The following is a 15,315-nucleotide window of genomic DNA, read 5'->3' as shown; positions in this document are numbered from 1 at the left end:
AACAGCATGTCCTTTTTGCTCATTCTGATCTGGTAATCCTAGACATGTCCTTCGGGTCTAGACATGCTGACCACATGTTGCCTAGCGCAAAGCCACTTGGCTGGTCTTGTTCTTCAAGAGGCTATTGTGCCATGGAGTTCTCTCTTTTTTCTTGCAATATCGATTTATCATTAGGAAGATTTTTATTAAAAAATGTGTAGTCACACACACTCATTCACAGTTTGTTTACTGCCTTAGGCATTATAATTCAAAATGCAGTTGTTAAATGAATCTTCACAACTTGTATTTCATGATTCTTTAAATTTACTTGTAAGTATTATTTTGAATGATGTTGAAATGTGTCCAATTTATGCTACAACTACATAAAAAAGCAACTGCTTCATTAACTAATTTTCTATACAGCTTGCCATAATGATGGCTAATAATACTGTATGTGAAGTATAAAGTGGAGAGTCATGTGACTGTAATGCCCAATCCTCATCCTTTGTACTGAAGTTCCTTCTGCTACCAGGAATTCTGTCAGTGTTTCCTGCAGCGTTCCTCTCTCTATCTGCACAGCCATCATATATGTGGCAAGCAGTATAGCTTAGGGTACAGTACATTTTTTTTACTTATCTGAGTGAACATAGATTGAAATATACAGGTGGACATTTTCCGATATTCATCCCATTCTGCTGCGACTGAAGTTTTACCCTGAATTGTACATGAAAAATCACTTCTAGTTGTTCTATTTTCATAAAGTCATTTTAAAAACTTCTATTAGACTTAAGGTGAATAAAAATAATATTTTTATATAATTATTATTTTATTAACTTTAAAGGAAACCTGTAACTAAATATTCTGTATGATGAATAAGTTTACTACCTGCAATTCATGAATCTGCAATTGATGTTTGTGAAGTGCAGCTTGTACAGCAGAAATGGTGCCCTCTGCAAATGCTGGTGAGGTGGGCTGTCGTGGAGTACCCCTCTTCGGAGACCTGAATGCAATAAGACACATGTGTTTAATATCTGAAATATATTACTCATCACTATTTGGTTAGAGAACAGGGTTCAATTATGTTGGAGTAAAAATTAAAATATCTGCTAAGTATAGTCTATCATCCATGTACCTTGAGGTTTCAAGTAATCCACTTTAACGACATTGCACATTTGAGTTAAAAGGTTTAAATATACATATTGACATAATTCTTAAAAATGTTCATCTGAAATATTAAATGTTAAAAAATACCAATATCCAGATTGGAAACAATATACTGTATTTCTTTTCATTAAATAAGAATATGATACTGCAAAAATAATAAGTTTTCAGTGTGATAGAGATGTTTATGTTGAAAGAAATAAAAAGAATAATAAATAAATAAACTCATAAGCAAGAATTTATTATCTCTATATCTAGCAAGATAAGTTTTGGACATTTTGTGGATCACTTTTGGACATTCTGTGGATCATCTTTGGATATGTTATGGATCATTTTTGGATATGTTATGGACATACTATGGATCACTTTTGGATATGTGCGACTTTGTTTATGTGAACAGGACATTATCGGGATGATTTTATTTCATTGCAGATTAATATATTCTGGGCTAGAATTAAATTAAATATTTTTAATGCACATTTTGTATGCAAAAAGAACATTACTGGACTAGATTTACACATATCAAAGATCTCGTGCACACATATGTTTATAACATGTACTCCTCTCACCCAGTCTCTCTCTTACACAGGAATTCATGCATGTGCGCATGCAAACACCCCCCCCCCCCCACACACATTTTTTTTAAAATTCACATGCATATCCATGATAAGCAGAGCATGCACCCATTTTCAGCTTATTTTTTATTGCTACATGTAACCACCACCACTTCTTCAGTGCAAACTGGCATGATAAGCCAGACAGACAAAGACTCGTAGCAAAGGAACTTTCACCTGGCCTTGCATGCATGAATGACTCACGGGGGCAAACAATGGGCCCATGCACAATGCTATGCCTTCGGGTGATGTTTGCAAGTTATGATTTATGACTGCATCACAGAGTTTGAGTACTAACACACAGCTGAATGACTAGACATTATGAATGAATCTTTCCATGGACATGTCATTTTTTTTAATAAAACATGGACATATACTGTATATCTCATAGGTATCTAGGATGGGATATTGGTATCCATAATACCATACAATAGTTGGTAGGGTGTCTGATTACCACATGGGAGACATGGGTTTCTATTCCCAGGGTATGTCCATACAACGAGCAGCTCTGATGTTCACCCATAATCTAAAAATCCACACCTGGAGGAAGAGGGTACAGGTGACCAGAGTATAATGCTGAACACACCACCTCCACACATGGCCGAGACTGTGAATGTATGGAGCCCTACTTCAACATCCCCTTGCCCCTTATGTCTTCAAGGCATGTTGCTACGTCATCTTAGTTCTTTTTATAGGCAAACAATTACAACACACTGATTAATCAGCTACATCTCTAACAGATACAATATGACTTCTTCCCACGTTTGTTAATCAAACTAGAAACAGAACGGGTCAATGAAGTAATGTATTCATTCACCTGTGGAGAATGGGAATCCTGAGAAACAAAATTGTATCCAAGCTCATGCAGCATGTTACAAGGATTGTAGAGACAAACCTGCACATGAAAACTAGGAAGGTATATATATGGCCTTGTTTTGACTATTCAATCTGAGGTTGAATATAGCTCTGAGCTTTTAAGCTTCATGGATAGCTTGAGCAATGATTCCCAGTGGCAAGGAGGGAACACTATTTTTTTTTCATCTTTTAATTGTCTTTGGACACTCAACCACACACATGCCACAGGTTGGATATAACCTTGATTTAGTTTGAAGTGGGGAACATGCAATTGGCATTCAATACATGACAGCATACCTAGGAGGCACAGGGCCTGCTGGAGACAAGTGGATATGAGGTGCAGCCAGCGTGTGATCGACTTCAATGTTTTCAGCATCCTGGATCACAGCATGCGCAATGTCTCTGAGAGCATTCTGAAGCAGCTCCACTTCTTCCTGCATGCGCATCACTTGCCCCACCTCGTGCTCAGCATCTCCACATCTCTCCTCCTGTAAGGCACAAGGTAAAAATAAAAACAGCCGAAGCAACTTTACTTGTTAAAAGAGAATCTTTTGGTCAAATGTGTTACTTATATTTCTTGTTATTTGATTCAACAGATTTGAATAAATGATTTGATTTATTTTACATCATGTTTCTGCCAACTTGGGTTTATTGGGAAGATGAGAATGAATGGTGAAAAGGTGATGAAATAGGTGGCAGCACACAACACAAGTCCCATAGAGGATTATACTGACCATGGCTCCAGAAGCCACAGCCCTCTTAGTCTGCAAAATGCAGTCCGGGGTGTACTACGTGGAAGTAATGTTGAATTTTGGGCAGCAGATTTGAATGTGTCAGTGAGTCTTCAGGTCGTGTTACTCAGTACAGCTGTGTATTACAAAAAATTCAGCGTTCCTTGCGGTTAACATAAATCACCTAAAATTACCTGACTGGAATATGAATAAATATGCAGTTAAGTAGACAAAACTATACAAAAAAGTACTATAAAAGTGATACAATACAGGGATAAATAATTATTGCTGAGGCAGGTAATAAGAAAAAGCAAGCTGAATGCTAATTATAAATATTAAGCAAAACAAGATTAAGAAAACTCTTAAAAAGAAAAAGAGTGTCCATAAATTAAACATAATTGATATTTTGTTGCTTTGAAGCCATACTACTGAAATGTTTTACTTAAGAATACAATATAACTAAATTACTGACTGAAACTTTATTTGCTCAACAGGTCTAAATCTTGCCGTATTACTTATGTGAAATTTAGAAATTTCGTATTTCCACGTTGCACAATTTAATAGTTGAATCCTATTAATTTTGAAGATTCTCTGTCTTGTGACTGACCTAAAGATGTTCATTTATTTCATTTATTGTGTTTTGTTTAATTTTGTGTTTAATACGCACGATGATATATCTATGTTATCAATTTCTGTTTTGTTATATTTTGGAAAACGTTATTGCATTAATATGATGTATAATTAATTATTATCACATTCTTGAGTAGAGATATTGGACCGGTTCTGCATAATACTTGGTATGAGGCCTATTATTTTTATTAATTTAAGCACAATAGAAAACCTATTTTGACGATGTTTTTGTCGATTTTATACTATTGCAACTCTGTGATTTATCACCTCGTACTTGGTACGAGTGGAACGAGGCCTATTATTTTTATTAATTTAACCTCAATGGAAAACCTATTTTGATGATGTTTTTGTTGATTTTAACTATTGTAAATCTGTGTTTTTTCATCTCGTACTTCGTACGAATGCCATAATTTCTTACAAGTTAAAGTACGTAATGCCTACACCCACGCACGCCTACACCCACGCACGCCTACACCCACGCATGCCTACACCCATGCACACCTATTTACTTCCAGTCTACTTCCGGTCCACTTCTGTTCTAATTCTGTTCTACTTCCGGTCCACTTGACAGACACTTGTGAGTTTTTCCAGTTTTTTTTAAAGTATACACCCACGCACACCCACGCAAATTTACTTTCGGTCTACTTCTATTGCATCATGTTGCGCAACAAGTTATTACGCAATGTTATGATGACCCCGTATCTGATGTGTTGTTTTCTAATTGTTTGGATTATGACGTAATGGGTGTTTTCTGATTGGCTCACTGTTTCTGATGTTTTCAACGCGGTCCACGCTTAGGTTACTTAAAGGGTTTTCGCATTACAGATCAGTCAGTATCGTGAGAGTGTTTGAAGAGTGCGGACGCGTTGTTGCAGTGCTGCTCAGTAGTCAAAGAGGGGTACGAGCAAACCCCCCCCCCCTCTAAATCTAACAATTTCGTAGTGAGCTCTCTTAGTGTAATTTAACTGAAAATCATGATTTTAGCTGATTTTCCAAGTGTAAAAAACTGAAAATTTGTTTTACGCAAGAGCTTAAATTCCAATTTTATTGTATAAAAATTATTTTATAGTTGCAGAAGTTCAAAAAACACAGTTCTACTGCACTTGCCTGGCGATGGGATGCACCTGCACTCCACCATATGTCTAAAAGTGTAGCGAACTAGACGGGGCTAATAATTTCTTAATTGCAATTATTTTTCCAAAAAACTTCTACAACACAGAAATGTTGGCAAGAATTCTCATGTAACCTAGTTCACTTAGACAAAATCAATAGTCTTGCATTCCAAACATTCCCCGAGTGTGCGTGCGTGTGTGTGTACACGTGACGTCGACCTGTTAAGAATGTCATGCCAATAATACTAGCTTGGATATGTCATGACCTTCTCTTTTCTCTATAAAAAAGATAGAGAGAGAGAGAGAGGGTCATGTAACTTACTTGGCAAGAATTCTCATGTAACCTAGTTGTTTTTACTCAGACAAAATCAATAGTTTTGCATTCCAAACATTCCCTGAGTGTGCGTGCGTGTGTGTGTGTGTAGACGTGACGTCGACCTGTTAAGAATGTCACGTCAATAATACTAGCTTGGCAAGAATTCTCATGTAACCTAGTTGTTTTTACTCAGACAAAATCAATAGTTTTGCATTCCAAACATTCCCCGAGTGTGCGTGCGTGTGTGTAGGTGGGACGTTGACTTGTTAAGAATGTCACGTCAATAATACTAGCTTGGATATGTCATGACCTTTTTTCTCTATAAAAGAGAGAGAGAGAGAGTCATGTAACTTGCTTGGCAAGAATTCTCATGTAACCTAGTTGTTTTTACTCAGACAAAATCAATAGTTTTGCATTCTAAACATTCCCCGAGTGTGCGTGCATGTGTGTAGGTGTGACATCGACCTGTTAAGAATGTCACCACCTTCCCTTTTCTCTATAAAAGAGAGAGAGAGAGAGGATCATGTAATTTGCATGGCTAAGGGGAATTTTCTGAGAATTCTTTCCATTCTAAACATTCCTGTGTGTATGTGTGTGTGTGTGTATGTGTGTAGAGATTGATGTGCTTATGTATGCGTGTAAACATTAAGGCATTGACCTGTTAAGAATGATACATCAATAATACTGTCTCGGGAATGTTATTCCCTTCTCTTTTCTCTATAAAAAAAGAGATTTGAGCTAAATGGCTGTCTAAGGGGCAATTTCCCCGATTACTTGTTTTGTCATGAGAGTTCTTTGTATTCCAAACATTCCTAAGTGTCTGCGTAGAGATTGATGCACTTATAACTATGTGTGGGCATTAACCTGTTAAGAATGTCACATCAATAATACTAGCTCGGAAATGTCATGCTCCCCCCCCCCCCTTGCCCCTTTCCTCTATAGGAGGTTATGTGAATGTGCTGATTGGTTAACTAAGGGAATTTTCCGATTAGTAAATTGACGTTATAAATATAAAGATTTTGCTAATGTGGAATGCAACAGCTCAGTTCTTGGCTCCCTCATGAATTCTTATCCTGTTGGTTAAACATCATAAAAATTTCACAGCAAGAATTCTCATATGGACTGACGATTTTTTTAACAGACTTAATAATGAGTTATAACCTGTGTTGTGATGCCACTATAAACTGTATACAAAATATGCAGTCCCTAGAATGAGATGGATGAGGCTTATGAACCTCGACCTATACAGGTGTACAATCTGGCAATGAATGGATGTTTCTTTTTACTAAGCATAGCAGTGTGTTTTTGCTTATTTTAATATCAGACAACAATGTTAGAAAGTGTGTGCATGGCCCCAAGAATACAATTTAAAATCACTAATGTGATATGAACCCCCTTCACTTGTGTGTATTTGAATATGAAAGTGAGATACTTTGAATAATTGAGGAGAACAATCACAAATAAGCTTGCAACGGTATTGGGAGGGGTTAGGAGTTCAAACTTTCAGACGATTTCTGTTAATCTGCTAAGGCCCAGGGTGTATGGATATCAGTACGAAAATTTGTAAAAAAGAAGAGGCAATTTTGGCTAATGGCAACGATGAGGATGAATAATGATAATTATGATGAAATTGATGTGTGGCACTTATAAAACAAAACTTCAAAGTGTATTGCACCAACAGCTACAATTGTTTCCCCCCTCCCCCCACACAAGGTAGTTAACAGAGGTGTACTTTTGTTGGTTTACGACTCTGAGGGCTTAAATTACTATTTTCACCTATAGCTGTACATATTAAAAAAAGAAATGACCTGAGCAATAAAATATAACAATACTGATCCTGGCCTTTGTCGGATAACGTAGTGGTAACGTTGTTGCAATCACACTTCTCATGGTGTATAAACTTAAATGTTTTGCATAACATGAAATACTGTTAATGGAAATGTGTTGTTTCTAATATTCATATAGAAAGCAGATAACAAGAAAAAGAAGAAAATAAATGTTTCGGTCAGATACGAAGCTTCAACCAAATACATATATGATCAGACAGGATGTCAACGATGCGTTTATAACTAACATGTGATTATTCAAAATTCAAATAGTGCAGTGGAAAACAACTAACTAACTAACTCTCTAGACTTCTTAAACCCGAAGAGAGCTAATACAAGCACAAGTGTAAATAAGTAATCGGGAAATTGCCCCTTAGACAGCCATTTAGCTCAAATCTCTTTTTTTATAGAGAAAAGGAAGGGAATAACATTCCTGAGACAGTATTATTGATGTAACATTCTTAACAGGTCAATGCCTTAATGTTTACACACATACATAAGCACATCAATCTCTACACATATACACTCACACACACACATACACACAGGAATGTTTAGAATGGAAAGAATTCTCAGAAAATTCCCCTTAGCCATGCAAATTACATGATCCTCTCTCTCTTTTTTATAGAGAAAAGGGAAGGTCGTGGCATTCCCAAGCTAGTATTATTGACGTGACATTCTTAACAGGTCGATGTCACACCTACACACACGCATGCACACTTGGGGAATGTTTGGAATGCAAAACTATTGATTTTTGTCTGAGTAAAAACAACTAGGTTACATGAGAATTCTTGCCAAGCTAGTATTATTGACGTGACATTCTTAACAGGTCGACGTCACACCTACACACACGCACGCACATTCGGGGAATGATTGGAATGCAAAACTATTGATTTTGTCTGAGTAAAAACAACAAGGTTACATGAGAATTTTTGCAAGCTATTTGGATGACCCTCTCTCCCTCTCTATTTTTTATAGAGAAAAGAGAAGGTCACGACATATCCAAGCTAGTATTATTGACGTGACATTCTTAACAGGTCGACGTCTCGTGTACACACACGCACGCACACTCGGGGAATGTTTGGAATGCAAGACTATTGATTTTGTCTAAGTGAACTAGGTTACATGAGAATTCTTGCCAACATTTCTGTGTTGTAGAAGTTTTTTGGAAAAATAATTGCAATTAAGAAATTATTAGCCCCATCTAGTTCGCTACACTTTTAGACATATGGTGGAGTGCAGGTGCATCCCAGCGCTAGGCAAGTGCAGTAGAACTGTGTCTTTTGAACTTCTGCAACTATAAAATAATTTTTATACAATAAAATTGGAATTTAAGCTCTTGCGTAAAACAAATTTTCAGTTATTTACACTTGGAAAATCAGCTAAAATCATGATTTTCAGTTAAATTACACTAAGAGAGCTCACTATGAAATTGTTAGATTTAGAGGGGGAGGGGGTTTGCTCATACCCCTTTTTAACTACTGAGCAGCACTGCAACAACGCGTCCGCACTCTTCAAACACTCTCACGATACTGACTGATCTGTAATGCGAAAACCCTTTAAGTAACCTAAGCGTGGACCGCGTTGAAAACATCAGAAACAGTGAGCCAATCAGAAAACACCCATTACGTCATAATCCAAACAATTAGAAAGCAACACATCAGATACGGGGTCATCATAACATTGCGTAATAACTTGTTGCGCAACATGATGCAATAGAAGTAGACCGAAAGTAAATTTGCGTGGGTGTGCGTGGGTGTATACTTAAAAAAAAAAACTGGAAAAACTCACAAGTGTCTGTCAAGTGGACCGGAAGTAGACCAGAAGTGGACCGGAAGTAAATAGGTGTGCATGGGTGTAGGCATGCATGGGTGTAGGCGTTACGTACTTTAACTCGTAAGAAATTATGACATTCGTACGAAGTACGAGATGAAAAAACACAGATTTACAATAGTATAAAATCAACAAAAATATCATCAAAATAGGTTTTCCATTGCGGTTAAATTAATAAAAATAATAGGCCTCGTACCACTCGTACCAAGTACGAGGTGAAAAATCACAGAGTTGCAATAGTATAAAATCGACAAAAACATCGTCAAAATAGGTTTTCTATTGTGCTTAAATTAATAAAAATAATAAGCCTCGTACCAAGTATTATGCAGAACCGGTCCAATGTCTCTACTTTCTTGATAATGTAAAATTACGATGTATACATTTCTATATACATTTTTGACCATAGCAACAATAAAGAAACAAAACACAGTAGATCAATAAGTGAAAAAATATATGGAAATTTTAATTAGTGACGTCCGAGTTTCATTGAAGTTATCAATGCTTCGTTGAAGTTCAAGTAAAAGGCTTGCTTCAGTCTTCATTCACTAATTGTACCGAGCAGCATGACCCAGCCTCCCAACCACCATCCAGCAGCACCACCTGACAACAGGGCACCTGACAACTGGAAGTAAACCAGGATACACACGCCAGTGCCGCCGAACAGGAGAAATTGCAACTACCACTGCCTAGGAACAAACAAAGCATAGGAACAAACAAAGCAGTGATGCGGTATCATCTCCGCTCCAGATGCCGTACCCTTAGTGAATGAAGACAGAGGATCTTCGAAATTAATAGGATTCAACTATTAAATTGTGCAACGCGGAAATACGAAATTTCTAAATTTCATGCACGTAATTTTAAACCGCGTTTACCGCATCCATCATGAATTTTCGTATTACATTCTTCAGCTCTTAGATACTACATATTAGTGGAATACTGGAAATTTGGACATTGTCCACAAGGTCTCTGGATGGAAAGTGTAAAATCTGAGAATCTTAAATTTGAATATTACTATGACATAATATTAACTTAAGAATAGCAATAATAACCTGTGGTGCAACAGCCCTTGAGGGCCTGGGCCTACCTACAAACTGCCGACCTCACTCCCACATGCCGAGGTGGGCGATCATCCAGCCAGAGACTTGTGACCAGCAGAACAAACCCCCAGTCACTGTTGTATATTTCCGTGTGCAGACTGAAAATCTCAGAGAAAAGTTGTTACGCTTCCCTCAGGAGACTCGAACCTGTGCAAATCTCATAGCCGGAGCCCAAAACATGATGCCTTACACTGCATGGTCATGGTGCAGGACATGAATTTACAGTGAATAATACATAATTAGCATACAAAATAACTTATTTTCAGGCAACACATTGTTTGCAATTTAAGTGGAAAAGATGCATGCTTATGTAACACATTTCATCTTAACATCCAAAATATACACATAAGTAGCAATGCTGATGATGTAGACCACAAGTAGGATTCCAGGTATTTTTACCATATCTATGACCCTTTCCTGGAAAAACAAATGTCAATCTCCATGGGTCATTTTATTTTCTGGATTACGAGGGGCATTTGATATTTACACTTTATTCTCTTTGCACTTGCACAGAATAGTTACACCTAGGTAGATATGTCCACCTTCTCAATGTAGTCTCCCTTCAGCTCTATACATTTGCTCCAGTGGTATGGAACCTTCCCCAGGCCCTCCTGGAACCACTTTCTTGGAGTGTGTTGCACAGACGTCTGGACAACTTTGGCGGGGGCTCCCTTTATGCTTTGGTCTCCGGTTCATGGTAATGGAGCCAAGTCTCGTCGCCTGTCACAAGTTTGTACATGAAGCCTTCTGGATCCTGGTTGTGGCATTGCAGAAGATGGTGGCTCACGTCCCCACGTTGTTGTCTCTGTGCTGCATTCAGAGCTTTGGGAACCGACCTAGCAGACACCTTCCACAGTTTAAGGTGTTCATGCACAATGCGATGCAGGGTGACTCTGGCGAGTTCCTTGGCTGCCTCCATTTCCGAGAATGTTATGCACCTGTTCTCCTGAATAAGCCCCTTCAGTCATGAGATGGTGACTGAGATCGTCACTGTCACTTTTTTTCTGGAACTGGTTCACTTCTCCGTTGTTGTGCGGCTAGTTTCCAGCCATCTACCCAGTTGTACACAGTTTTTCGTGATAGTGCATGCTCTCCCCAGACTGCTACCAATCGCCTGTGAATCTCTGCTGTGATTACATCCTTCCTCTAGAGAAATCATGTCATCCAGTGCTGTCCATGGTGACTGCTCTCTATGCTGTCTGCACACGTACTGACAGCTGTTGGCAAAATGCAATGTAGTTTACAGGTACTACATGCTTCTGTCCTGTGCTGACACCTAGGGGCAGACCTACATACTACCTATCAGCAACTGTTATGAAAACCCAAATGGCGGACCGTGGATAGTGGGAATTTGGAAAGTGTAAATCAATATGGAATGCCCCTCGTACATTCTGCTTTTCCTAGCAGAAAAGCACTTCACACCTAACATTCCAGAGTTGAAAATGAATTTATGAATTGTAATGCTAGGGCGACAATACTGAAACTCATACTTACAAGTCCTTGGATTTCCCTAAGCAGCTGCTGAATGCGGTCCTCCTTCTGCCTTACTTCTGCTAGCGTAGCCTCGTGCTGTGATTTAAGAGTTGCAATTTGTGCCTTCAGTTCAGCCTGCTCAACTTCTTGTTGCTGTTGTTGCTTCTCCTGGAAAGAAAAGTATTCATTACATGATATGTCCAGGGGTAGAAAAATACAGGGTGCCCAGTTGCCATGACAACTGAATTCTTAAATATAGTTCTAAAAAAAAATATTTTTTTTAACATTTTGAGTTCGATTACAGAAATATCTATTACTTTTCTTTTTAAATATGTGTTTTTTAATGTTTGTGTGTTTTCTGTATAATGTTTATTATTAGACCAGAATAATAAACATGCGATAATAAATTTTTGAACTGTTGCTATACGATTTTTAAAATCTGCTTCAACATGGTAGAGTCAGCCAAATACAATAGAATGTATTCCATAGTTATTCATGCTTTTCCCAGTTGATCCTTCATTAGGAAGTTCACTCCGGTGCAAGAATTTATTACTTTTAATCTAATATTGTGTTAATTAATAAATTAAATATTTTAGGATCACATTTCCAACTTATCTTAGATTCAAGGTTTTCTTACAGGGTTCACTAAGGTTGGGCCCACTTGAAAAAAACCCATTTTAAAACCCAGTGGGTTTTTTCATTAACTTTGGTATTTCAACGATTTCTGAAATGAAGGAACGTCATAGAGGTGTATACTAATGAGGATTGCATTTTAGATTCTCAGAATGTGATCAAGACTGTCATTATAACTCGAGATTAATTTCGCTATCTAAAATGCACAACACTTCTAATATTGAAATGAAGTAGAACGAAATATCAGAGCTCAGTACACCAATACAAACATTTAATCTTTATTAAGAAATTACATAGGCCTATATTAAGCTGTAGATTCTGCAGGTACTTTAGACAAAAGATTCCAATATGCATGTTGAACAGCAACATATTTATGTTTGCTCAATATTGAATACATTTGTTACTGCAGTTTGTATACCAAATAGCATAGAATTACATGATTACTACATTATTACAATAGCACAACTATTACGTTCTACGTAACAGCATATTTCTTGAAGAAAAAAAAAAGATCTACTATTGGGGAATACTATGTATACTATCTATGCTATCGCTATTTTATTATGCTTGTGACTGAAGATAATAGTACACACCTGCAATTGATCTCTTGATGCTTCTGACAAAAGTCGTAATCTAGCTTATATCGTAATGTATCCATTATTGCAACATCTGCTAATATCAATTCAAACATACAAACTTCCACAGAGGGACAGAGGTAACCAGGAAATCATAAGAGAATAAAGGATAAAAAATAAACATTTCTATGGTTTAGCAGTTTGTTGTGGTCTGCTAGTTGGTGTGCCGGGTGGTGAAGTGCAGTGGGTAGGTGAGCGGCAATTACAAATGTGAATTATATTACATGTATTCACATTTTATTTATAAAAGCTCGACAAAACCCGAAAAAACCCAATTAAACCCACTTGGGCCCAAAAAACTGGTTTTTTTTCTTTAAAAAATGGGGTTTTTCAAACACTGCTCTCTTAGCCTGCATTTGAAAAATAAAAGCTGGGTGCTGGCTGCTGAGAAAAAGGTGCTGGCACCTGAATTATTTTAAGTTTTATTTACCCCTGGTTATGTCCCTTCTATCTTTCTTTCTTTTTATTTTTATTTTCTCAATTCGAACAATTATTATTACAGTGCAACCATGACTCCCCAGGTAACTTGGGGAGACATGCACAGAACATAATTACTAGGGAGAAGATTTTTAGGGAAAAACATTTCTTTTCTGTTGCTTCGTAATTCAACCATACTTTGTAGGAGTACCCATCATACAGCTGCAATGTAATCTGTGAAGTCTTATTTCTCATAAAAATACATAATTTTACCTTTAGTAGATAAAACACACATTTCTAGGGAAAGAACATAAAATATTTTATACATTCCAGACAAAATAAAGTTTCAGAATTTTTTGTGTAAACACATATTTTGGAGTTAATGTATAAAATAGACAAAATTAAATTAGTAAATTATAGGGATGGGCCGATATGAAATTTTGGCTGATACCGATAAAGTAACAATACAAAATTTACCAATACCGATAACCAATATTCTACCGATCCGATATTAAATTAGAAATGGTCCTTGAAGAACCTGAAAAGTTCATTGACCTCCTTAATAAATGTATGTTTCAAGGTGACTGCAGTGAAAAAGAGATTGAATACTTAGACATTTACTTTCTTAGAAATTAGGGCATGGAGATTATCCATAAAAATTACAACAAAATGGCAGAATTTTGCACTAAATTAATATATATTTATCGATATAAAGGATCGGTAAAATAATCGGTAATTTTACCGATAAAGCAAAACACCGATATGCCTATATCGGTAGATAGAGTACCGATTAATCGGTCCCATCCCTAGTAAATTACTACTGTATTTGATACTCCACATTACACTGGGCACTACTGTTACAGCATCTACAATGGTGCTGTACTACTGACTTACAGTTTAAAGTGGGATCCGAACCACTCTTTGCATCCACCAGGTATCGAACCTGGAACCCCTTGATTACAAGGGCACAAACATGTAGGTGTAAGTGTGCATGACATCCTGCACTTCACATATACACATCTGACTACACGTGATGTGGAAAGGTCGTTTTCACATTACAAGTCATTGTTCAGAGATAAGTAATCACCGGCATGCATTTTCAATGGATAATTTGGACATGTGCCGTGTTGTTCATTGTAATCAACAGATGCAAGAAGGAACTAACATCCTGCTCTCACTGGTGAGTATCCATTTATTTATTTATTTGACAGAATTTTGAATGAAAATATTTTTGTCTTTTAGTCACATATTTCGACATAAAAAATATTTTTCAATTTTTTAGCACACCTAAAAATCCACTCTCACATAATTACATAAAAATTAGCAGCTACTGATTCAAATACCATTAATGTTAAATATTACTAGAACGAGTCACAGCTATAAACTTACATCTTTTCTTTGATTTTGTTTCATATTATTGACTACATTGCTAACTGCGTTGGACATTTCTCTGGAAGCTGATGAAATTTCTGAGCTTATCTTCGAAAGATCTCTTTCTGTAGCTGACTGCATTTCAGCAAACAACCTCTTCACGGAAACTACATCCCTCCACAAGTTGAGCAACCTGTTGTGTTCGGCTGTGTAATACTCATTGAAAGTCTGAAACATGTACAGCATATAGATAAATAATAGGCATCTACACATTTTATACAATTTTTATTATGATATAGCATTTCGGTAAATACACAAAAATTGAAGTATTATGTGAAGAGAAACATGACCATATACAGTAAAAACTGCATATCCCAGAACCTCTATAAGAAGGAAACCTGCAAATACGGAAAAAAAAGTCCACAGAACTGACCGATTTTATACCTGAAAATGACCCGATTAAGGCAGAAACGGAACACCATTTAAAGACCGAGATGTTTTTATTCTCAGTAAGACTGAAATTTCTTTCTTTATTTTTTTCGCTCGCAAGAAAACAATGCAATACTGTAAGTGGAACATGCCTCTGTTGCCACTTGCTTATCGGTAACATTGTCGATATGAAAGAATGCACT

The 15,315-nt window shown here is 36.9% G+C and overlaps 1 protein-coding gene across 5 annotated transcripts in view; it reads right to left on the bottom strand.

Moving 5' to 3' along the window:
- The window catches only part of Root (ciliary rootlet coiled-coil, rootletin), a 345,133-nt gene that overhangs the window by 80,991 nt on the left and 248,827 nt on the right, over positions 1-15,315 (bottom strand). For all 5 annotated transcript variants that reach the window (XM_083141556.1, XM_083141553.1, XM_083141554.1 and 2 more), the window contains 4 exons: positions 14,702-14,911; positions 11,649-11,795; positions 2,907-3,097; positions 865-979 (listed from right to left, as the gene is read on the bottom strand). In XM_083141556.1, coding sequence (XP_082997682.1) covers positions 865-979; positions 2,907-3,097; positions 11,649-11,795; positions 14,702-14,911 — 663 coding nt within the window. The remainder of the gene's footprint in view (positions 1-864; positions 980-2,906; positions 3,098-11,648; positions 11,796-14,701; positions 14,912-15,315) is intronic.

This window comes from Lepisma saccharinum, chromosome 20 (genome assembly GCF_977018435.1).
Source record: "Lepisma saccharinum chromosome 20, izLepSacc3.1, whole genome shotgun sequence".
NCBI lineage: Eukaryota > Metazoa > Arthropoda > Insecta > Zygentoma > Lepismatidae > Lepisma > Lepisma saccharinum.
Note: the sequence above shows the minus strand (reverse complement) of the source record. Positions and strands in the feature narration are given on the sequence as shown.